This window comes from Cebidichthys violaceus, unplaced genomic scaffold, assembly GCF_023349555.1.
Source record: "Cebidichthys violaceus isolate CVI_PGR_0920_01 unplaced genomic scaffold, fCebVio1.0.p SCAF_29, whole genome shotgun sequence".
Classification (NCBI taxonomy): Eukaryota; Metazoa; Chordata; class Actinopteri; order Perciformes; family Stichaeidae; genus Cebidichthys; species Cebidichthys violaceus.
In genome coordinates this window covers 2104848-2131092 of record NW_027176472.1, presented here as the reverse complement: position 1 = coordinate 2131092, position 26245 = coordinate 2104848, and the positions used below count along the sequence as shown (strand labels likewise).

At 38.2% G+C, this 26245-nt stretch overlaps 3 protein-coding genes across 3 annotated transcripts; all 3 read right to left on the bottom strand.

The window, feature by feature from the left end:
• Positions 1-6621: 6621 nt before the first annotated feature.
• Positions 6622-7771, bottom strand: LOC137880576 (odorant receptor 131-2-like). Its single transcript, XM_068721989.1, has 2 exons — positions 7667-7771; positions 6622-7440 (listed from the first exon to the last, which is right to left on the bottom strand). The coding sequence occupies exons 1-2, from the start codon at positions 7688-7690 to the stop codon at positions 6622-6624; spliced, it is 843 nt and encodes a 280-aa protein (XP_068578090.1). The 5' UTR covers positions 7691-7771.
• Positions 7772-10881: 3110 nt separating this feature from the next.
• LOC137880575 (odorant receptor 131-2-like) lies at positions 10882-12295 on the bottom strand. The gene is made up of 2 exons (XM_068721988.1): positions 12140-12295; positions 10882-11667 (listed from the first exon to the last, which is right to left on the bottom strand). Exons 1-2 carry the CDS (start codon positions 12293-12295, stop codon positions 10882-10884), a joined length of 942 nt encoding a protein of 313 aa, XP_068578089.1.
• Positions 12296-19445: 7150 nt separating this feature from the next.
• Positions 19446-20859, bottom strand: LOC137880573 (odorant receptor 131-2-like). The gene is made up of 2 exons (XM_068721987.1): positions 20704-20859; positions 19446-20231 (listed from the first exon to the last, which is right to left on the bottom strand). Exons 1-2 carry the CDS (start codon positions 20857-20859, stop codon positions 19446-19448), a joined length of 942 nt encoding a protein of 313 aa, XP_068578088.1.
• Positions 20860-26245: the final 5386 nt, after the last annotated feature.

The following is a 26245-nucleotide window of genomic DNA, read 5'->3' as shown; positions in this document are numbered from 1 at the left end:
AGAGAGAAGTAGAGTCATTTTAGACTAGACTTCTATACAACCAGAGGAGTCGCCCCCTGGTGGACACTAGAGAGAATGCAGCTTTAACACGTGGAGCTTTGACTTCACTTTAAAGAACCGGAGGTTGACTCCTGTTATTTCACCACCTGGTTCACTTTCAGTAACACCGGTCTGACCCTGACGGTACTTTGGCCCCGACAAGCCAGGTGCCGGGTCCAGTACTTCCTGAACAGCTCGTCACGAAATCCGTAGATGATGGGGCTCATGAAACGCGGGATGATGTAGACGAGCAGGAAGAAGATGTAACGAATCTCCAGACTGAAGCGAGGGAACAAGGAGATGAGAGCAGCCTGAAGGGAAGGAACCACGAAGGCCAGCATGCACAGCAGCAGCTGAAACAGCAGGACGGGAAAATATGGATTGATGTTAATTATTAGTAAAGAGCAACATTTACATCCCACACTATAAGTATTGGTTACCGAGCCATCGATCTACCGTCCTTAAAGGGCCAGTGCGTAGCAACTCGGGAGCTCTATTAGCAGAAATATAATATAATATTCATAACAATGTTTGACTTCCGTTGCTCCTGAAGTAGGGATATTATGGTATGGATGGCCTTGGCGTTACTCAGTGACCGCTGTACTGCCAAATCCTTCACTGAAAGGTAATCACTGACATCATCGTTTGGACAAGAACATTTTTGAAAGATAGTAGAAAGAAGAAGTACTAGTAACGATGGCCGTCGCCACTCATGATGAAACACCGACCTGCACTCCGTGAAGCAGCACCGTGTTCCGGGCTCTGTTCACCGACGCCAGGCCGGTGGAGGCGGCCTGTGCCGTCATCATGATCCGGCAGTAGGTGTAGAGCAGCGTCAGAGCCACGAAGGACAGGTACACGCCGTCGAACACGCAGTTCTTGTAGTAGATGGACCGGTGGCGGAAGAGGAGCGGGTGGTCGCAGAAGATGTCCATGTGGAAGAAGCTCAGAGGCTCGTGGACGACGGTGATGAGGAGGTCGGTGACGGGCGGGGCGGCCGTGAGGATGAGGATGATGAAGACGAGGAGGAAGGTGCGAGGGACGGTGCACATGTGTCCGTAGTGCAGAGGGAAGCAGATGGAAATGTAGCGCTCCAACGCCATGCCGGCCAGGATGAGAGGGGTGGAGCGGGTGGTGAGCACCGCCGTCATGATCTGAGGGGAACCGGGGGGAGTAGTACTACACTGTACAAGTACTACAGTGTACAAGTACTCTGTTACAAGTAAAAGTCAAACTACAAAGGTATCAGCATCAAAGTACAAAAGTGAAAGTACTCATTATGGAGGATAATATACATGATATTATTGTATTATAATTATTGATGCAGCTTTTAAAGGTGGAGCTCATTTTAATCACTTTATTAGTTGATCTTCAGGAAGTGCTACCCTGAGCCTTCCACTTAGCGCTTATTGTTTTCATACTAGCTTGTTGCACTTATTGTATTCGTATTACTTATAGCACTAACTGTTTCTCTTGTTTCTGTACTTTGGCTCTGAGTTCTGCTCTGCTTCATGCTCTTAGATGCTTGTTTGGAAAAGGAAATGTACTTATGACTTCTGGTGACTAGTAGTTCTTTTGATTACCAATGTTGATGCACTTATTGTAAGTCGCTTTGGACAAAAGCGTTTGCTAAATGACTGTAATGTAATGTAATGTAATGATTTAATATATTTTGTATTAATAAAATAAGATTTTTATTTTTATTTGTATTAATCTCAAAGGAAGTTCTTGTGCCACAGTAACAGAAAAATAACAAAAAACAATATTTAATATTTAAACAATTATTAAGTATAAAATAAAATCCAATAGCAATATGAGTAAATACATAAAGTAAAAAAATCTCGGAATATAAAGTGTTTAAGAAGTAATACTAACACCAGTGTCTAATAGAATAATATTGAAAAGTAGCAAAAAGTTGAATTGCACATAGTATAATGAACAAAATATTATTAATAATGTAAGTAGTTACTAATGTTATCAGAGGTTTAGGTGAGGACATGTTGAGGACAGGTGAGGTGAGGACATGTTGAGGACAGGTGAGGACATGTTGAGGACAGGTGAGGTGAGGACAGGTGAAGACAGGTTGAGGTGAAGACATGTTGAGGACAGGTGAAGACAGGTTGAGGTGAGGACGTGTTGAGGACAGGTGAAGACATGTTAAGGTGAGGACATGTTGAGGACAGGTGAGGTGAGGACATGTTGAGGACAGGTGAGGTGAGGACAGGTGAGGACTCACCAGGAAGCAGCAGACGGAGGCGTGGATCTTCCTGAAGATGTAGCTGACCACGTAGAGCGCTGTGACCAGGCTGAGCTGCAGCGCGTCGTTGATCACCATGTAGATGAACATGATGTACCGCGGGTTCTCGTAGAACCGACTGGAGCCAAAGAACAACCACAGAGGCACAGCGTCCTGGTTACTGGTCGGCTTATTGATTCATGTATTAAAGGTTTTAGAGTTTCTAAACTCACAAAGATATTGAAGATAGTGAGATAAAAAACTGCAATTGTACATCATTTGTGGAATTATTCATTGAACTCTGACTGTTTCTATCAGAGCTCATCTTTGTTGTTTTAACGAGGCTTATTAACATATTTCTGCATATTTAGATTTTAAATAAGTGTAAAAATCACAAGAGCACTGAGACAGTCAAAGCAGCATTTTCACCTTTAACTGTTTTCAGAATTACACATTTCTTTTTGTCTTATTTAATAATAATAACAATAATAATAACTTTATTGATAGAGCACAGTTCTTTCACAGACAAAGCGGCAAAAGCAAAATAATAATAACAATAACAGGAAGATCAGTGAGACAGTCGATACGATACAAATAAACTAAGAAATAAATGAATGAAATAAAATAACAAATGTCGTAAAATAAATGTGTGCAGCACAACGCTTTAGTGAAATGGTTTCTTAGAGTAATCAATAACACATATTTTGCTTCTGCCACCATGATGAGGAGACGCTGCTCACACAATATAATATACATATATATTTATATATATATACATATGTATTTCTGAACTTATTGTCTCATAAAGAATAACTTTAGTGAAGTATAAGTTAAACAACAGACAAAGACCCTGATCATGAACCCTTCCTTTGGAGACCAGAGACTGGCTGTCTCCAGAGGACAGGACGTGTTGGTGTGAACTTGGGGACATTCTACCGTCTACGAGGACAGAAGAGACATCCTCTTCTAGTAACAAAGACTTCCAGTTACGTTCGTTTCTTTTGGAGTTGTGCTTCAGCAAAAGGAACCTTTTTTTTTCAATAGCAGATTTTATTTAGAACATTTCGTTTTACGATCGAGCGATGAAGAAACCTTTAATTCTATAATATCTGCAGCTGTATTCACAAAGAAATCGATCAATCGAAATATCATGTCGCCCATCACATGACCAGTCGTCATGTGACACAGGTGTGTGTGTGTGTGTGTGTACCTGTGTCGTAGGAAGGTGTGCACCATGCTGCCGTTGATGATGCTGAGCGTCAGCCACACCAGCATGGCCATGGTGTTCTTGGTGAGAGCGTTAGAGAAGCTGTCCTTAGAGCCGGCCGGCAGCGAGGCGCTGATGTTACTCATCAGGAGCTCCAGAGAGGAGGAGGAGGAGGAGGAGGAAGAGTTCAGCATCCTCCTCTCAACCTGAACACACACATCAGACCCACAACCATCATGTTTAGGTTTTTAGGAGATCGAAGATCAAAGAAAATAAAACACATTCAGCGTTCTTCATGAAGAACTTTGAATAAGGTTCTTCATGAAGAACTTTGGATAAGGTTCTTCATGAAGAACGCTTTAGTTTGGTGTTCCTCTCTCATCGTTGACTCCAACTAAATCTAAAATAATGTTAATTTATTATCATAAAGATGAACGTTAACACAGTGATGCTGTGGGACTCAGTACTACGTATAGCATTCAAAATACTGTAATACAAACATGTATATTAATACATTTCATACAAACAGCAGCTCATTGATGTTCACTCTGATTTCTGTAAAGAACGTAAGAAACGCATGAGACAAGAATATAATAAGGCAATAATAACAATAATAACAATATTAATAATAATACATCTATTTTAAATTGCTCTTTAAAAGGTACTTAAAGGCACTTTACATGTTAACCCTAACCCAATCAACAATAAAAGCAATAACAATATAACAAAGCAGATAAATGACATAACAGTAAAAAAAATTATACTTTTAAAAATGTCAAAACCTTTTCTTTTTAAGAAGAAAGTAGAAAGAAACACATGTTCATATCAGCGGTATCATAATAATAATAATAATAATAATGATAATAATACAATTAATAATAATAATAATAATGATAATAACAATAATGATAATAATAATTATAATACTACTGATAATAATAATAATTATTATAACAATAATAATAATGATAATAATAATAACAATAATAATAATTATAATACTACTGATAATAATAATAATAATAATAATTATAATATTAATAATAAGAGGTGATGGAGCTCCTCTCTCACCTGTTGAGCCTCTGACTCCTCCAGCAGATGTCCCATATATATATATACAGTATATGTGTATATGTGTGTATATGTGTGTATATGTGTATATGTGTGTATATGAGTGTTTGTATTGATGCGTCTGTGTATTGATCCGGTCACCATAGAGATGGCTCATGATGTCACAGGTTATGTTATGGATCAACAGAGTGAGCTGTTAATTAACATTAATATTGTTTGAGTTGAACAACATTAATTTTAGCTGCATTCTGGATTTTATTTTATTGTTGTTGTTGTTCAGCAGTAAGATGTTATTAGTCAGTGATGAAGATCTCAGCATCATCATCATCATCATCATCATCACTTTAATGAATGTTAGATGATGAGTTATTGATGATTAATATAAAGTTAGGTGTAGCTTCGGTGTGAGCCACCAGGTGGTTCTCTTCTCCTCTTTTCTTCTCTTTTTCTTTTCTTCTCTCTTCTTTGTGTTCATGTGATTCAGGGATGAAAACAAATATCTAATTGTTAATAAATATCAGTTTATTCTGACTGTCATTGCAATATGATTAGAGGTAATGATCATTTTTATTATTCATTGATAAACATATTAAACTGATAATGTTGTGATTGTTGCGGTGATTTGTTTTTTTTAAATATGATTTTTAAATTTAAATAGTATTTCTTCTAATTTCAACTTTAACAAATATTACTCCTGACATTTTAAAATGACAGTAGGCATAATGTTGCCACTTTTAGATCATATCTTGGTTAATATTACGCTCTGATATTTGGGATAAATCAGCTGATATCAGCTTGTTGCAGTTCTGTTTTTAACGTTTTTAATTGGCTCTTTGTAAAGATCTAATATTGGTTAGTTGTGATCACAGAGTGAGTCAACAAACATTCCTTTAATCTTTATTTTACCATAAAAAACATTATCGTTCCAGCTAAACTTAAAGTTTATTTTGGATGAGATGACTTTATCTGTTTATGCTGACAGCACAGTTTTACTTTCTGTATTCTTTATTGTCACAAATGCACATAGAAAATACATGAATCCCATTTGTTACCTCCATATTCATACCCTTTATTGTGACTGTATGAATTCAATAATAATGTATATATTTTATTATATTATTATTGTATTTTTAACAACCTACAATAACATTAAAAATTAGGAATATCTTTATTCAAACCCTAGTTAAATTATTCACATTTATACAAATTGAGCCTGCAGTTATGAAAGTGGTTAAATAAAACTAAATGATATTAAAAATGAAGCCAAACAAAGTAAAGTGAAGTCTGCTGCCGCATTCACACCAAACACATCGAACCGTGAGATTTCAAACAAAGTCAAAGTCAAGTAGACAGGAAATGAGTACTGAATCGTTTCAACTCGAGCGCGAAATTTGTGTGACGCTGAGTCCATAAAGTTGAGATTCTCGTCCTTCATCACATGACATTGAATCAGAAATAAAGGAAACAAATATTGAATCTGTCTGTGTTCACTCAGAACTCTACCATACCTCATATGCAGAGACCAGAATGTGTAAACAAACAAACAATAACCACGCTGACGTATTTACGCCTGGATGACGTTAGCTGCTACAATGTTAGCATAGCCTAGCACCAATCAAACCAAAAACTAGTGTTTTAAGAGTTATTAACTCGTTGTCTTGAGGAGAGAAGACTTTTCACTAATGGGCATCATAATATAGTTATTTCGGCATCTTTTTCATCCGTTTATGGCAATTAAATCTCAACACAATCTGTGTATTTTGTCTTCGTTCAGCTGTAGTAAATGTGTGGCTTGTTAGATACAGTGAATACTCCTCAGGATGAGGTCATGAACCAGGGACTAAGACGCTGTTTAGTTTCCAGGATATCTGCTTCTTCCTCAACATGTACAAAGCAGCTGTGGTGGTTATTTCAGCTGTGATTGATGAAACGTTGTCTACACGGAGGAAACCCTCAGTCCTCTCCGGTTCATCTTGCGGGAATGACTCAAATAAAGACAAATGATACCACGATCCAACGGGATGGTGAAAATGCTCTTTGTGTTTGGTGTGAACGCAGCATAAGACCTCTAGGACGTGTCCTCTTTGAACTGCGGGGACACCGTCTGCAGCTTGACCCGGCACCTGTTCCTCAGAAGGTACATCTTCAGGTACTTCCTGAACTGTTTGTCTCTGACGCCGTAGATGATTGGGCTCAGGAAGCGCGGCAGGATGTAGACGATCAGGTAGTTGGCGAATCTGATTTCTAGGACTTGTCCGGGGAAGATCAGACGCAGGACGATCTCCACGCTGGGGGAGATGTAGGAGAGCATGCACATGGCCAGCTGGGCACCGTGAAGCAGGATGGTGTTCCTGGCCCTCTGCGCCGACACCTTCTCCGTGGAGAGGGCCCGGGCCGTGAACAGGATCTGCAAGTAGGTGAAGACCAGCGTGAGGAACACGCAGGAGAAGTAGATGATGTCAAAGGCTAGTCGTTTGCGGGCCAGGATCGGGTCTTTGAACACGTTTGACCTCAAGCAGAACACCAACTCGTGGAAGAAGCTCAGGGGCTCCGTCGCCAGTGTCACAAACAGATCGGTGATGTCTGGAGCTGCGCATACGAACCAGATCAACCCGATCACCACGTAGGTCCTCCTCACGGTGCAGATCTGGTGGTGTCGGAGAGGCCAGCAGATGGCGATGTAGCGCTCGATGGCCATGCTGGCCAAGTTGACCGGGGTGTTCCTGGTGGTAAAGACCGCCACCAGGATGAAGAAGCAGCAGAACGAGACGTTGATCCTGTAGAAGATGTAGCTGAGGACGAAGAGCGTGATGGTGACGGTCAGCTGGATGGCGTCATTGATCACCATGTGGATGAAGAGGATGTAGCGAGGGTCTTCATAAAACGTCTGGAGGGAGATGAAGGGGATGCAGTTAGAGGAAGTGTGGAGTCCTGGAGGGAAAGTCCAGATGGAATCATCAACCGTCCTCAGAGGGAATTATTAAATGTAGTTTATTAACAATTGTTTATATAAAGGCAAAGAAAAGGTCCTCATTTTAGTAAATTATGAAGTGTGATTAATAAAGGGCTGTAACATGTGTTAATAATTAACATGTGTGTGTGTGTGTGTGTACCTGGTGTCTGAAGAAGGTGACCATCAAGCTGCTGTTGATGTAAGTGAGGAGGATCCAGACCAGAACCACAATCAGGTTCTTGACAAACGCGGTGCTGAATGTGTCTCTGACGAATGTGAACTGATCCAAAGAGAAACCATTAATTTAATGACATCACACACTGATCATATCAACATTTGGTAAACATCATGTCCACTGACACGCCTCCTCCTCTCTCTCGCCATGTGGGACATCAACAAGTATTTATTATTCATGTTTTCAAGGTTTATGAAATTGAAAAGAAACAATTAAGAAAATCATTGTGACATGGTAGCTAATTGCACATTTACGCTGAAATAGTGACCTAGAAACTAAATTATCAATACAACAGTACAAGTCAAGAATTACTTTTATATTTCCTCTGATGTAATGATTAATTTCAAAACCTGCTGAGTCATGTTGCCTTCAGGACCCACTGATGAACTCATCCTTCACTAAGACCCGAGAGACTAGACAGAAAATGCAGAAAAAATAAAAAATGTAAATTTACTGAATCATATTATGTAGCTTTAGGATTTACAATCAGTCCAAATGTTGGTCGGTTCAAAGTATTAAAAATTACTTTTTGCCTCTTTTTATTCAAAACACATACTTATACTGTAACCCTTGCATCATAATTATAATAATAATAAAACAACTCTCAATTACCTCTAAAATAAGAAAAAGTATGTATCTGTTAATAGTATTTTGTTTTCTACTATATTTGAAATATGCTTTTAAATGTCAAATAAACAGAAATGGCTTTGACAACATTGTTGACACCTTAGATTTGATATTTGCTATAATTGGATTTGCACACCTCTCAACAAAGCATCACCTTATGGTTGCAGAAACTGGAAAATATGGTTGACATTTTTAGTCGCCTTATATTTTGAGTAATCAATTAAGACACTTTGCAAACCAAAGAAATACATTTGTAGATACGATAAGATGTTTTCATTTTGTTCTAAATGCGTTGCTGTAAATAATCCCTTAAGATAACTTCAGTTTACAACCAGCGCGTCAACCGGGTCGCTCCAGAGGGGAAGACGCCTCAGTAGCTTACAGTGGAGACTGGGCTCCTTCAACAATGCCTTCTACATTTGCATTGTGTTTATTGTCATGCACAGAGATACATTCCTTGTATGTGCAAACTTACTTGGCAATAAACCGATTCTGATTGTGATTTTCTGATTTTCTACATGCAGCAGAGACCTGAAGGTAGTTTGAGAATCTGACACTAAAGTTGTGTCTTTTTTTCTATTCTACAAGTTCTTTGTATGATGAAACTACTTTGCTCAGATGTTATAAACCACACAAATTATATTCCCTGCTTGAATTAAGTATAATTTATTATATTATAATTTGTTCTCTTTTCACCTGCAGCCACATTTTTTTTCTCAAACATAAAGTTAAAACACAATGTTAACTGTTTCATTCATGTAACACAACTGGTGCATCAAGTCTTTCACATTAATAGCGTTATGTATCTTTACATTTATTATATAACTCAACTTTTGCAAAGCTTGGTCTAAAACATTATTGTTTTGTGTTTCAGTACAAAATAATTAATGAATCACAAACGATCACAATGTGATGTAAACCGTAAACGTGCAGTATATTATTAGTATATTATTTAAATATATTATAACATTATTTTACTATAACATTAGTATATTATAACATTAGTTTAGTATCTTATAACATTAGTATATTATAACATTATTTTATTATAACATTATTTTAGTATATTATAACATCATTTTATTATAACATTATTTTATTATAACATTATTTTTTTAAATTATAACATTATTTTATTTTATTATAAATTATTTTATTATAACATTATTTAGTATATTATAACATTAATTTATTTTAGTATAACATTATTTTAGTATATTATAACATTAGTTTATTTTATTACAACATTATTTTAGTATATTCCTCCAAATGTAAAAATACATCTCCTCACACACAGTGTTTCAGTTACATTTTAAACATTTCAATATATTTGAATTGCAAATATATAACTGCCAACAAGCAAACAAGCTGACGTGCTAACATCAGAAAGACGTTCTCACCTGCGTCTCTGTCCGTCCCTCACTTGCCTGAGTCCAGGTGAGACACAGAGGACACACACACAGTCTCTATAAACACTTTGATACACACACACACACACACACACACACACACACACACACACACACACACACGCACACTTCTTTGATTTCATCATCATTGTCGCTGTTTGTCAGAGAAGAGGAAAAGAAAAACATGACGATGATGAGTTGAGATAAAACTTTATTCAAACATCTCTTCAAGACGTTTTCTCTAAATGAGTTTGTTCTCAGACTCTGATCCAGAAATCTTCACTTCAGTAGCTCTTATACACCAAACTTTACACGTTCATTCCACTCTATGTTCTGAAGCTTTTTACAGAGGGGTTTGTTCACACATCATTCACACACTCATTTATACTACATTTATTAATACAAACATGGAGGAAATAGATGTTGACAGTATTTTCTGATTCATGGAGTGAAACAAAGAGATATCCAAAATGTTCTGACTATGACTCTAATATGTTCAAAAAATTAAACAAGAATGTTCAACCCGGCTTCTATGAAGGTAAATCCAGGTCAAAAGTTTTGATCGTTTGAAAAAAAAATGTGAACCTGAAAGTTCAAGTTGTGGTCTTGAACATTGAAAAATACATCAATGTATTCAAAATAAACAATAAGTGAATGAAAAAATTGTTTGGTTTGAATATCATTTTGATTCAGTTTTTTTGAATACATTTATTTTTTCATTTTTCACTTTCATATATATTTTGATATTTGAGGTCTTATATTTTCAAATGATCAAAACTTTTGACCTGGATTTAGCTCCATAGGCTTCATCCAATGTTCAGATTGATGTTCTGGAAATGTACCAGCACAGATCAAATAATAGAATGCCTCATTTGCATATTTAAACTAAACATTTTCAGAAAACGTATCTTAATGTCATAAATCAACTGAAGTTAAATGTTTTACTCTATTCTCACCCTTATCATTGGAGCTATAGTATTTATTGAAATGTATTTGTAAACGCAATGCATTATAATTTTTAACTACTTCAACACAATCATGTGAAACGCCAACGATCACGTTACAAAGAGGAGTCGACATTCCTTGAGACGACTCACTTCACTTTCACGAGGATGTTCCCTGGTTGCTTATCCTCACTTTACACAGCAGGTACCTCCTCATGTGTCTCCTGAAGGTCTGGTCTCTCAGTCCGTAGACGATGGGACTGAGGAACCGGGGCAGGATCTGGACGAGGACGTAGCAGGCGAAGCGTACGTCCGGGAACCGACCGGGCAACAGGTAGTGCAGAGCTTGTTCGAACATGGGCCTCACGTACGTCAGCATGCACAGCAGCAGCTGGAAGCCGTGCAGCACGATGGTGTTTCTGGCTTTTTTGTTGTCTGCCGTCGCTCCCTTGGCTGCAAACAGGATCCTGAAGTACACGAAGAGGAGCGTGAGCCACACCAGGACCAGACAGACGATGTGCGAGGCGTCCCTCTTCTTCAGGCTGTACGAGCTCCGGAACACAAAGTCTCTGGAACAGAACACTTTAGAGTGGAAGAAGTGCAGCGGCTCTGTGGCCAAGAGGATGAAGAGGTCCGGCAGGATGGAGAAGGCGCTCGCCGTCCAGATGACGCCGATCAGAATCCAGGTGTTCCTCACCGTGCAGATGCGTCCGTGACGCAGCGGCAGGCAGATGGCGACGTAGCACTCGCCCGCCATGCCGGCCAGGTTCAGAGGGGTGTTGAGGGTGGCGAGGATGGCGAGGAGGAGCAGGATGAGGCATAAGGAGACGCTGATGGTCTGGAGGGCGTAGCTGAGGATGTGGAGCAGAGTGGACAGGATGAGCTGCATCATGTCGTTGATCACCAGGTGGATGAACAGGATGTAACGAGGGTTCGTGTTGAACATCTGGAAGGAAGATGGAGGAGAATTAGGGTCTGAGATAGTTCATCATCTCTGATTTATCAAACTCATATTCAGCTATTTTAATTTTCTTTACTTTGCGCTACGAGACATTGAAAGCGGACGATGTCGTCGGCGATGACTCACAAAATAGTTCAATGACTTCAATGATGAATGATTTCAGCAGAGTCTTGTTCTTCCATTTAAGAGACTGGTTCACATAGAGGATCAGGACTACTCTGAGACTGGTTCAGGACCAGATACAAGTTCCTCACAGTCACTGTAATGGTGCATCATTTTCTACAAAACCGTTTTCTTTAAGCTTTGAAAACAATGTACCTGATATATATATATAAAAAAAATAACAGCCGTCTGCTTCAAGCTGAGAGGAAACAAACATGAAGTCAGATGAATTCCTCTCCACTGCTGACCCCCAATTTACACACAAATACTGTAAAAACAATGGTGAATGTGAGACCTGGTGCTTCCTGAAGGTGTGGACCAGAGTGCTGTTGATGTAGTTGATGGCGATGCAGAGAGCCGTGACGATCACATTGTTGGTCACCGCTCTGGTGAAGTAGTCCCGCTGGTTCCCGGTTACTGCTGACGTGTCGTTGATGGAGGAAAAATTCATCTTTGAAATCAGCAAAATCCTTTCTGTCTGAAACAAGCACACGTCATTTTCTAGATTATGGTGAAACCTTCCCAAAGATTCAAGACTTCAAAAGATCCCAAAATCAAATGAGACGCACTGAAATCTTTCTCCTCTAAATCTGAATTTTCCTTCAAAACACGATTTCCTCTGCCTCTTTGTGGAGCTTCTTCTGGCTCCGTTTCAAATCATTCTACCTATTCTGAAACTATTTCAGAGCAGAAGGTTCAGATGGACCCAGTGTTTCTGAAAGGAAAGTTGAGCATAATCCCCATTAAGGAACCACTACAGCTGGCCAAATATCCCTCATACGACTGAATATTACAGAAAATACCAGGTGGACATTTCATAATATAGATAATACTCTTTAGGAAAATACACATATCTCATACACACACACACACACACACACACACACACACACACACACACACACACACACACACACGTAGCACATGCTGTATACACAAAAGTCACTTATTTTTCCCACATGCAAAAAAAAAAGAAGCAAATCTAGCAACCACTTGCTGATTTTACGAGCATTTGGCAGTTATCTGCTGCTGATTTTCATTCCTGGAAAATAAACTTCCAAATCATAGAACAAATATATACGATGCGTAATAATATTTACGTATGCCTAAACATAATCATATACACAACAATAATAGAGTCATCTACAGTCCAAACAGAATCAGTGAGACTCACCCAGAAGGACGTCGCACAGAACCAGTTGAGTTGATGCAAGCAGTTTATATACGTTGATGGAACACGTGGGATCATACTGGTCCATAGTGTGTATGTGTGTGTGTGTGTCTGTGTGGCCTTTTTCACAAGTAGTTTCACAATTTGTGAAAGAAGCTACTTTTCTTTCTTCGTTTCAAGATCTTTTTTTAAATTTAGAATTTATTTAAACAAGAATATATTAATATTAATATATATATATATATTTGAATTTTGTATTTATTTATAACAGTTCCAGACCATAGCTTTTCAGGCATGAGTACCCCAAAATGAGATGAGGATTGAAGTCAGTCTAATCATTGTGCCTGAAGCGCGGGGCTGTAGCCAGGATGCGGTTAGCCTAGCTTAGCCTAGTTTAGCATAAAGACAGGAGGCAGTGTTGGACGGATGAACAAACAATCACTGTATATGTTTTTGTTTTGAGTATGGATTAAACAAACTAAACATAATCAGTTCATCTGTGAGCTTGAGAGGATTAATACATTTTAACCTTTGACTTTGTTAACGCTGCTGTAACTGTGTGAGTTCATCAGGAATAGAAGGTGGAAAAGTTAACCGATGACACGTAAGATTCACATTCTGTAAAGAATCTGAATTTTGTTTGGTTACCTTAATAAAGCTCTTATTCTTTAAAATTAACAATATCTTCAGTTTGGGCAACCAGAAGCTGATGCTTGTTGCCTGGCGACCACCTTTTAAAAGTTAGTGTTGCGCCCTCGATGGATTCGGAGATCTTAAAGCTGCATTTAAATAATTTTTGTAGGAACCTGAGGGCAGCAGACACGGAGCAGAAACAGGACTGATGTGGAGTCACCTCCAACATTCACTCTTCTTCTCACTCGTACTGTGCGTGCTGTTTGAAGTAAATATTCAGAAAAACCACAACAAGACCGTAAAGCTCTGTGGAACTAAGAGGTACAGCTGGGTTAACACCTTTCACATCACACAGAAACAAAGGTTTTACATTTTAATGTTAAATACATCAGTCTAGTACGTTGCGAGTAACATTCAGAGGCTAGAACCATGAAGAACGTTGTGCTTTGGTTCTAGTAGTGGTGAAATGTAACTAAATACATTTACAATACAATTTTAAAGTACTTTTCCATTTTATGTGACTTTGTACTTCTAGTCCTCTCATATTCTGGATATAAGAAGTGGGTGTCGTCATGGTGACGTCTTTCGTTGGTTTGTGGACGTTTTGAAGCCTCCAGTTCGGTGATTTCGCCATCGCCATCTTGTTTTTCGTTGCAGCCAGTGAACAGGAAGTGTTTGTATTTGGACTGAGGAGGAGTGACATAGAGATGCCTTTAGAGACCTGTCAATCACTGTGTAGCCCCGCCCCCATAGCATACTCTGCTTTATGGTCTGTTTGACTCTAAATTAACCATAATTTACTAAACCAGAGGAGTCGCCCCCTGATGGACAGTAGAGAGAATGCAGCTTTAACACATGAAGCTTTGACTTCACTTTAAAGAACAAGAGGTTTTCTCATGCTGCGTTAAGAGGACACATTGTATATTCCTTCTTTTGAACACGCCTGCCGAGCTCCTTCAACTTTCACACTGAACATACTTTCTCATTTTTAATTAAGATTTCATAATATAGTATAGTAGTTAGTTTCTTGTCTGTGCACCGATTCACACAAGCAGATTCCTTGTATGTGAAAACCTACCTTACAATTAGCTGGATTCTGATTTGGATATTGTTTTGGGGCATTTGCTGAAACAAGTAATACTCTTTTTTTTATCTGAAGAAGCCGTCGATGCTGCTTCATTTTATTGTGACATTACTGGCAGGCATTTTAAACTTGCCTATCCTAAACTACCATTCACTCAGTGTCTAACTGTCCACTAATCAAGCGTGAACGAGCAGAATGAAAATCCCAAACGAAAGTGGCTCTTATCAGGTGAAAAAGTCCAGCAGATGGATTCCATCTGTGTCAATTCTTCACACAGGGTTCATGTTTCACAGATGTTGAGGGAGGACAGCAGTAATAGCAGGGAATTCAAGCAGGGCTTATTTGCACATGAGTGAGCATGAATGGTAGATTTCACCTCTGGATTTCCTCAAAACCTCTTCAGGTGTTCACAGGTTTAGGAGATCGCTCATCAGCAGGAGGCATCTATTAGTTTCCAAGCTTCTTTATTTCTTTCTTTTTTTGCATTTTAAAGTTCATCATTTGCTGTTTTGGTTAATTTTCTGACTTTGCGTCTGATGGTGATGTGCTAATAGTTCCTGTATTTAGTCAGAGCTCCGATAACATAGAGATCAGATTTTAATGATGACTGGAAACATGAAACAAAGAAGGCTGAACTGGATTGTTGAGGACAGGATGACTTTAGCTGATGCATATGATAAAAATAAACATATTTACATATCAGACCAACCTGTAACCTCAACAGGAAATGACAAAAGACCTTGCTGTTAAATTAAATTAAGAAAAAAATGAAGGTATAACAGACAAAAAATATTATTTGAAACAGGGCTGGTAGTTACATTATATACGGTTTCACAGATTTATTATTGCCATTTTATAATACAGGGTTGCACAATGAACACAGATGTTCAAAACATTTCAAATACAATAGAATGTAAACAATAAATTAGACCAAACTATATAAAGGAATAAATAAATAAAAAAACAAATTGTATTTATGAGGAATATTTATTTAGTTTTTGTTCAATTAAACATTTATTCATCCAGGATCAGATAACAGACTTAAAACAAAACAGCAAAAAGTTCCAAACCTCAAAATAAACACACATTAAAGAGACGACAATCCAGCAAATCCAGCAAGGAGTTGTCCTTCAGTAACAATGCATTTGGTACTTAACTGATCCTGCATCCTACATGCACAGAGATACATTCCTTGTATGTGCAAACTTACTTGGCAATAAACCGATTCTGATTGTGATTTTGTGATTTTCTACATGCAGCAGAGACCTGAAGGTAGTTTGAGAATCTGACACTAAAGTTGTGTCTTTTTTTCTATTCTACAAGTTCTTTGTATGATTAAACTACTTTGCTCAGATGTTATAAACCACACAAATTATATTCCCTGCTTGAACCTTTTATAAACGAGGCCTATTTGCAGGCCTCAGCTCGAATAAAGATAAGAAATACCTAATTAAGTGTATAATTAAATAAAAAAAATAAAAATAATAATAATAATAATACATTTTTTTTATATATTTTTGAGATGAGAAAAATCATGGAACTATCAGTATACATGTTACAGGTTAACATAAGATAAGGATGGAACACAGCACAACTTGGAAAATTCAAAAGCTCGCTCTGGAAAAACAGCAATTTCAGGATATTGTTTTTTGGAAAGTATGGAAATCCAAGATTTTAAATATTCCCAGCTCTTATAACAACTGATAAAGGCTCTATATACACAATTATACATAGATACAGTGAAACATTTATAAAATATAGAGCATATAAAATTAAAAAACTGATTAAATATTCCAATATTTCAATAAAAAAATTTTTTTTTATTCAAAAACACTCTATATCACTTCTATGTATCACTCCTGATGTTCAATGAATCAAAAGACAGAAGATTGCACCTTTTTTGAGTGTTTTAAGCTCTTTCTAAGCCCTTTTTAGTTGTTTAGTTTATGGTCACATACTGCTTCAGATTCAGCCCACTCTCTCTGCTTAGACTGTATCTCAGCCCCCCCCTTCTCCGATTTTCACCATTGAGACATCCTTCGAAGTGTAGGAGCCAATAGAATTGCCTGGAATTGAAAGCTAGATGATTGACAGCACTATTAGCCAATAAAGCTCAAAAACGTCCCATCTGATGGCAGATCTGAAATCTAATTTGCTGAGCTTCCAACCCTCCCAAGAAGCCGAGGAGTGTCGGAGAGACACGAATCGAACGGATTCACACGGAGCACATGCAGCTGGACATAACAAACAGTGGAAGTACGGAGATATTCCATTTTTTCGCTGAGATTCGACCAAAAGTGAGTACAATATTCGATGAAAGCTGTGTGACTTTTTGTGTTCGAAGCTGAATATCTCTGCGATGGTTTACCGGAGAGAGAAATGGAAGATATGTCCGTAATCTCCGTCAAGCGGACATGCTTTTTCATGCTGCATGTTTGTAGGTAGCACGTTGCTAACGGAGTGTAGCAGCTGTTTTCTCCGGTCTTTTCCAGTCATATCGAGTATGAGTTATGATATTTTGTTATTTGTTTGCTTGACTGATGGGAGATGTGTTTGTCTCATGTAGAAGTGACCTAGTTCATGTTGTTCCCAGGACGCTGAGGTTTCTGCAGAACTATAACATCATTATATTCGTTCTTTGTGGGTTCTCTGCCAGTTACTTTTAACACAAAACTCTCTAAGTTGTTATGTACTCTGCGTCCAAATGGGGGACCCTCGGGTGTATAAGGTTTTAAGTATAATTTATTATATTATAATTTGTTCTCTTTTCACCTGCAGCCACATTTTTTTTCTCAAACATAAAGTTAAAACACAATGTTAACTGTTTCATTCATGTGAACACAACTGGTGCATCAAGTCTTTCACATTAATAGCATTATGTATCTTTACATTTATTATGTAACTCAACTTTTGCAAAGCTTGGTCTAAAACATTATTGTTTTGTGTTTCAGTACGAAATAATTAATGAATCACAAACGATCACAATGTGATGTAAACCGTAAACGTGCAGTATATTATTAGTACATTATTTAAATATATTATAACATTATTTTATTATAACATTAGTATATTATAACATTAGTTTAGTATATTATAACCTTATTTTACTATAACATTAGTATATTATAACATTAGTTTAGTATCTTATAACATTAGTATATTATACCATTATTTTAGTATATTATAACATCATTTTATTATAACATTATTGTATTATAACATTATTTTTTTAAATTATAACATTATTTTATTTTATTATAAATTATTTTATTATAACATTTAGTATATTATAAGATTAATTTATTTTAGTATAACATTATTTTAGTATATTATAACATTAGTTTGTATTATTATAACATTATTTTAGTATAACATTATTTAGTATATTATAACATTCATTTATTTTAGTATAACATTATTTTAGCATATTATAACATTAGTTTATTTTATTATAACATTATTTTAGTATATTCTTCCAAATGTAAAAATACATCTCCTCACACACAGTGTTTCAGTTACATTTTAAACATTTCAATATATTTGAATTGTAAATATATAACTGCCAACAAGCAAACAAGCTGACGTGCTAACATCAGAAAGACGTTCTCACCTGCGTCTCTGTCCGTCCCTCACTTGCCTGAGTCCAGGTGAGACACAGAGGACACACACACAGTCTCTATAAACACTTTGATACACACACACACACACACACACACACACACACACACACACACACACACACTTCTTTGATTTGTCAGAGAAGAGAAGAAGAAAAACATGACAATGATGAGTTGAGATAAAACTTTATTCAAACATCTCTTCAAGACGTTTTCTCTAAATGAGTTTGTTCTCAGACTCTGATCCAGAAATCTTCACTTCAGTAGCTCTTATACACCAAACTTTACACGTTCATTCCACTCTATGTTCTGAAGCTTTCTACAGAGGGGTTTGTTCACACATCATTCACACACTCATTTATACTACATTTATTAATACAAACATGGAGGAAATAGATGTTGACAGTATTTTCTGATTCATGGAGTGAAACAAAGAGATATCCAAAATGTTCTGACTATGACTCTAATATGTTCAAAAAATTAAACAAGAATGTTCAACCCGGCTTCTATGAAGGTAAATCCAGGTCAAAAGTTTTGATCATTTGAAAAAAAAATGTGAACCTGAAAGTTCAAGTTGTGGTCTTGAACATTGAAAAATACATCAATGTATTCAAAATAAACAATAAGTGAATGAAAAAATTGTTTGGTTTGAATATCATTTTGATTCAGTTTTATTGAATACATTTATTTTTTCATTTTTCACTTTCATATATATTTTGATATTTGAGGTCTTATATTTTCAAATGATCAAAACTTTTGACCTGGATTTAGCTCCATAGGCTTCATCCAATGTTCAGATTGATGTTCTGGAAATGTACCAGCACAGATCAAATAATAGAATGCCTCATTTGCATATTTAAACTAAACATTTTCAGAAAACGTATCTTAATGTCATAAATCAACTGAAGTTAAATGTTTTACTCTATTCTCACCCTTATCATTGGAGCTATAGTATTTATTGAAATGTATTTGTAAACGCAATGCATTATAATTTTTAACTACTTCAACACAATCATGTGAAACGCCAACGATCACGTTACAAAGTGGAGTCGACATGAACGTTGGTTTCGGTTCCTTGAGACGACTCACTTCACTTTCACGAGGATGTTCCCTGGTTGCTTATCCTCACTTTACACAGCAGGTACCTCCTCATGTGTCTCCTGAAGGTCTGGTCTCTCAGTCCGTAGACGATGGGACTGAGGAACCGGGGCAGGATCTGGACGAGGACGTAGCAGGCGAAGCGTACGTCCGGGAACCGACCGGGCAACAGGTAGTGCAGAGCTTGTTCGAACATGGGCCTCACGTACGTCAGCATGCACAGCAGCAGCTGGAAGCCGTGCAGCACGATGGTGTTTCTGGCTTTTTTGTTGTCTGCCGTCGCTCCCTTGGCTGCAAACAGGATCCTGAAGTACACGAAGAGGAGCGTGAGCCACACCAGGACCAGACAGACGATGTGCGAGGCGTCCCTCTTCTTCAGGCTGTACGAGCTCCGGAACACAAAGTCTCTGGAACAGAACACTTTAGAGTGGAAGAAGTGCAGCGGCTCTGTGGCCAAGAGGATGAAGAGGTCCGGCAGGATGGAGAAGGCGCTCGCCGTCCAGATGACGCCGATCAGAATCCAGGTGTTCCTCACCGTGCAGATGCGTCCGTGACGCAGCGGCAGGCAGATGGCGACGTAGCACTCGCCCGCCATGCCGGCCAGGTTCAGAGGGGTGTTGAGGGTGGCGAGGATGGCGAGGAGGAGCAGGATGAGGCATAAGGAGACGCTGATGGTCTGGAGGGCGTAGCTGAGGATGTGGAGCAGAGTGGACAGGATGAGCTGCATCATGTCGTTGATCACCAGGTGGATGAACAGGATGTAACGAGGGTTCGTGTTGAACATCTGGAAGGAAGATGGAGGAGAATTAGGGTCTGAGATAGTTCATCATCTCTGATTTATCAAACTCATATTCAGCTATTTTCATTTTCTTTACTTTGCGCTACGAGACATTGAAAGCGGACGATGTCGTCGGCGATGACTCACAAAATAGTTCAATGACTTCAATGATGAATGATTTCAGCAGAGTCTTGTTCTTCCATTTAAGAGACTGGTTCACATAGAGGATCAGGACTACTCTGAGACTGGTTCAGGACCAGATACAAGTTCCTCACAGTCACTGTAATGGTGCATCATTTTCTACAAAACCGTTTTCTTTAAGCTTTGAAAACAATGTACCTGATATATATATAAAAAAAAAATAACAGCCGTCTGCTTCAAGCTGAGAGGAAACAAACATGAAGTCAGATGAATTCCTCTCCACTGCTGACCCCCAATTTACACACAAATACTGTAAAAACAACGGTGAATGTGAGACCTGGTGCTTCCTGAAGGTGTGGACCAGAGTGCTGTTGATGTAGTTGATGGCGATGCAGAGAGCCGTGACGATCACATTGTTGGTCACCGCTCTGGTGAAGTAGTCCCGCTGGTTCCCGGTTACTGCTGACGTGTCGTTGATGGAGGAAAAATTCATCTTTGAAATCAGCAAAATCCTTTCTGTCTGAAACAAGCACACGTCATTTTCTAGATTATGGTGAAACCTTCCCAAAGATTCAAGACTTCAAAAGATCCCAAAATCAAATGAGACGCACTGAAATCTTTCTCCTCTAAATCTGAATTTTCCTTCAAAACACGATTTCCTCTGCCTCTTTGTGGAGCTTCTTCTGGCTCCGTTTCAAATCATTCTACCTATTCTGAAACTATTTCAGAGCAGAAGGTTCAGATGGACCCAGTGTTTCTGAAAGGAAAGTTGAGCATAATCCCCATTAAGGAACCACTACAGCTGGCCAAATATCCCTCATACGACTGAATATTACAGAAAATACCAGGTGGACATTTCATAATATAGATAATACTCTTTAGGAAAATACACATATCTCATACACACACACACACACACACACACACACACACACACACACACACACACACGTAGCACATGCTGTATACACAAAAGTCACTTATTTTTCCCACATGCAAAAAAAAAAGAAGCAAATCTAGCAACCACTTGCTGATTTTACGAGCATTTGGCAGTTATCTGCTGCTGATTTCCATTCCTGGAAAATAAACTTCCAAATCACAGAACAAATATACGATGTGTAATAATATTTACGTATGCCTAAACATAATCATATACACAACAATAATAGAGTCATCTACAGTCCAAACAGAATCAGTGAGACTCACCCAGAAGGACGTCGCACAGAACCAGTTGAGTTGATGCAAGCAGTTTATATACGTTGATGGAACACGTGGGATCATACTGGTCCATAGTGTGTATGTGTGTGTGTGTGTGTCTGTGTGGCCTTTTTCACAAGTAGTTTCACAATTTGTGAAAGAAGCTACTTTTCTTTCTTCGTTTCAAGATCTTTTTTTAAATTTAGAATTTATTTAAACAAGAATATATTAATATTAATATATATATATATATTTGAATTTTGTATTTATTTATAACAGTTCCAGACCATAGCTTTTCAGGCATGAGTACCCCAAAATGAGATGAGGATTGAAGTCAGTCTAATCATTGTGCCTGAAGCGCGGGGCTGTAGCCAGGATGCGGTTAGCCTAGCTTAGCCTAGTTTAGCATAAAGACAGGAGGCAGTGTTGGACGGATGAACAAACAATCACTGTATATGTTTTTGTTTTGAGTATGGATTAAACAAACTAAACATAATCAGTTCATCTGTGAGCTTGAGAGGATTAATACATTTTAACCTTTGACTTTGTTAACGCTGCTGTAACTGTGTGAGTTCATCAGGAATAGAAGGTGGAAAAGTTAACCGATGACACGTAAGATTCACATTCTGTAAAGAATCTGAATTTTGTTTGGTTACCTTAATAAAGCTCTTATTCTTTCAAATTAACAATATCTTCAGTTTGGGCAACCAGAAGCTGATGCTTGTTGCCTGGCGACCACCTTTTAAAAGTTAGTGTTGCGCCCTCGATGGATTCGGAGATCTTAAAGCTGCATTTAAATTATTTTTGTAGGAACCTGAGGTATAACAAGTAATATTTTTTTTTTTATCTGAAGAAGCCGTCGATGCTGCTTCATTTTATTGTGACATTACTGGCAGGCATTTTAAACTTGCCTATCCTAAACTACCATTCACTCAGTGTCTAACTGTCCACTAATCAAGCGTGAACGAGCAGAATGAAAATCCCAAACGAAAGTGGCTCTTATCAGGTGAAAAAGTCCAGCAGATGGATTCCATCTGTGTCAATTCTTCACACAGGGTTCATGTTTCACAGATGTTGAGGGAGGACAGCAGTAATAGCAGGGAATTCAAGCAGGGCTTATTTGCACATGAGTGAGCATGAATGGTAGATTTCACCTCTGGATTTCCTCAAAACCTCTTCAGGTGTTCACAGGTTTAGGAGATCGCTCATCAGCAGGAGGCATCTATTAGTTTCCAAGCTTCTTTATTTCTTTCTTTTTTTGCATTTTAAAGTTCATCATTTGCTGTTTTGGTTAATTTTCTGACTTTGCGTCTGATGGTGATGTGCTAATAGTTCCTGTATTTAGTCAGAGCTCCGATAACATAGAGATCAGATTTTAATGATGACTGGAAACATGAAACAAAGAAGGCTGAACTGGATTGTTGAGGACAGGATGACTTTAGCTGATGCATATGATAAAAATAAACATATTTACATATCAGACCAACCTGTAACCTCAACAGGAAATGACAAAAGACCTTGCTGTTAAATTAAATTAAGAAAAAAATGAAGGTATAACAGACAAAAAATATTATTTGAAACAGGGCTGGTAGTTACATTATATACGGTTTCACAGATTTATTATTGCCATTTTATAATACAGGGTTACACAATGAACACAGATGTTCAAAACATTTCAAATACAATAGAATGTAAACAATAAATTAGACCAAACTATATAAAGGAATAAATAAATAAAAAACTAAATTGTATTTACGAGGAATATTTATTTAGTTTTTGTTCAATTAAACATTTATTCATCCAGGATCAGATAACAGACTTAAAAGAAAACAGCAAAAAGTTCCCATTCTCAAAATAAACACACATTAAAGAGACGACAATCCAGCAAATCCAGCAAGGAGTTGTCCTTCAGTAACAATGCATTTGGTACTTAACTGATCCTTCATCCAGTTTTTTAAATAATCTAGTTTAAAGTGTTGAAGAAAAACATTATATAACTATGCTGAAAACAGGTTTTATAACAAATATCTCAACACAGTTGAATAACAGATATTTCCTAGAAATATGGGAGCCAGCATTCCTAGAAGGAAGGACGATGGCGTCAGGAAACTTGGCCGAGTACGATAAACACTTCTCGTCTAAAGAGCCGATTGTCCTGCCAAAATGTTCTGTTATTGTGACTCCAATGAAGACAGAAGAAACATATGACCATATTAGATATTATTTGGTGGAAAGGGACATAAGGGGGGTGAATTTATACTATAAGAGTGAGCTGTAAGAATTAATACAATGGACTTGTTGGATGTTGCCTTGTGCTCATTAAAACACTTCCCGCTGGTTGCTACTCCAAGAACTGCGTCTCTTCTCTTCATTTCAGCCTCAACCTAATGGTAGTGTTTCTGCCACAACAAAGGCTCTGTAGCTTACAGCAAGATGAGGGTCCAAAAACGTTTTTAAAGACGGTGCAGGTTCTATGGATGATGTACATTATTTCAATGTACATAAAGACCAGAGAACTGGACTGATGTGGTCTTAATGAGGACTGGAGCAGCAGTGTTCTGAGTCAAAGACTACGCCTAGATATCTGGCTTGGTTTGGGATTTTTAACATTGAAGTTGATCAAAACTCAGCATTGACTTTTAATCGTTCCTCCTTGGCTCCAAAAACAACTTCCTCAGCTTTGTTTACTGAAGAAAATTCTGGCACATCCAGTCGTTGATTAGTTCATTGCATTTGCTCAGTGCTTGTATTGGACCACAGTCTCCTGGTGATATGGTTATGTAAATGTCTGTGTCATCTGCATAATAATGGTAACTTTCTTTCCCCATAATGTGAGCCAGTGGAAGCATGTAGATGTTAAACAGAAGAGGCCCCAGAATGGAGCCTTGGGGAACTCCGCATGTCATATTTGTCAGCTCAGATGGGTGGTGACCTATAGACACAAAGTAGTTCCTGTCCTTTATAGTCCCAGCCAGTTTTCTATTCGGTCTAGTAATATTTTGGGGTCAGCCATGTCGAGGTGTCAGAAAAGAACATAGACAAAGAGCCTCATACAGTAACATGTACAAGTGTTCCATTCAGCTGTATCGAACAATTTCAGAGACGATGAACTTGCTTATCTTCATAATCAATAGCTAGATAAAAATTTTGCTTGAATTTATTTTTTCCTTGTAGCAAAATCAATCCAGCATTTGCTTCGATACTAGAAACCTAAGTTCGTATTAAGTTTTTGTAAGACACTCAATTGTCTTAAGGTATTTATAAGTTGAAAAACATTCAATCACTGTATTATTTAGAGTAACAAACTTCTGACACACATCATCAACTGTCTTCTTTGACCTCAAGAAACAAATCAGTTTGGTTTGATAACATTTAGTAAAAAGTCTAAAACTATCTAAAACTGAAGGTTTAGATCTTGGCTCATAGTTTATTGCCACATATTGAATATCAGGAAACTAGAGATGGAAAAATAAAAACACATCGTTGCTCCACTCTGGAGGAAAAAGTGAACATCTCCTCAGAGCATTATAGACTCTGCATAACTGACTGAAGGGAACAAAGCACAGTGAGACTGGTGTGCAACATCTTCAGTGAAGAGCTTTTTGACTCCCTCAGCAACTTCTGCCAGTTATATGGATAATTTTTCCCCTGAGTTCCTCAAAGTGTTCTTTCCACCGCTCGACAATTTCCCCAGTCTGGGTTTGCAGTTCTCCTCCCTTATTGAAGCCGTATGCCGTTTCCGGAGAGACCTCTGGGCCAGCTAAGCCCGAAAGGCCTCCTTCTTCAGCTTGACGGCCTCCTTCACCAGCGGGTTTTCTGGTTGCCAACCACAGCTCTCAGCAACTGCTTCCGCAATGGAGACTGAACATGGTCCACTTGGATTTCATGTCCCCAGCCTCCCTCGGGATGCACAAGAATTTATTCCTGAAGTGGGAGTTGAAGACCTCGCGCACAGGGGCTTCAGCCAGACGTTCCCAGTTCACCCTCACCACATGCTGGGGTTTACCAGGTCGGTCCAGCAGCCTCCCCCACAATCTGATCCAACTCACCTTCAGGTGGTGATCAATTGAAAGTACTGCTCCTCTCTTCACCCGAATGTCCAAGACATACGGCCGCAGATCTGATGATCAATCCACAAAGTCAATCATAAAACTTTGGCAAAGGGTGTTCTGGTACCAAGTACACTTATGAACCACTCTGTGCTCCAACATGGTGTTTGTATTGACCAATCCATGACAGAACGGCCACCTCCCCGCCCTCGCCTGCCGCCCGGCTCACATTGGACCCGACCCCAATTCCTATCCCTGAAAGTGGTGGGCCCACAGGGCAGCGGCTCCATGACAACTTTTCGGGTTTTGCCCGGTCGAGCACCATGTGTCAAGGCCCAGCCACCAGATGCTTCCCGGTAGCTCACTCCCAGGTTCGGCCCCGATTTCCCTTTCCCTTAAAACTTCACAATTTCATGTAATTGTGGACCTTAAAGACAAAACTTCTGAATAGTTACACATATCACAGCCTTCTTCTGAACATGTTTTCCCTGTAAAATCATATTCTGTAAATCAAGACTATATTCTGAAAACCTTTTAATAAAGTATCATTATTAATATTTATTCACAAATAAAAAGGTTATGGCTGACAGTTAACTAATTATTTAGCAAAAAGGATATATATACATATATGGT

What these genes read in the sequence shown, in the direction of transcription:
- LOC137880576 (XM_068721989.1), bottom strand. Translation starts at nt 7,690, where the DNA reads ATGGTCACCTTCTTCAGACACCAG. An exon ending in TCACCTTCTTCAGACACCAG is followed by an intron (nt 7,441 to 7,666) that starts GTACACACACAC and finishes ATCTCCCTCCAG; the next exon opens with ACGTTTTATGAAGACCCTCG.
- LOC137880573 (XM_068721987.1), bottom strand. Translation starts at nt 20,859, where the DNA reads ATGAATTTTTCCTCCATCAACGACACGTCAGCAGTAACCGGGAACCAG. An exon ending in ACACCTTCAGGAAGCACCAG is followed by an intron (nt 20,232 to 20,703) that starts GTCTCACATTCA and finishes TCTTCCTTCCAG; the next exon opens with ATGTTCAACACGAACCCTCG.
- LOC137880575 (XM_068721988.1), bottom strand. Translation starts at nt 12,295, where the DNA reads ATGAATTTTTCCTCCATCAACGACACGTCAGCAGTAACCGGGAACCAG. An exon ending in ACACCTTCAGGAAGCACCAG is followed by an intron (nt 11,668 to 12,139) that starts GTCTCACATTCA and finishes TCTTCCTTCCAG; the next exon opens with ATGTTCAACACGAACCCTCG.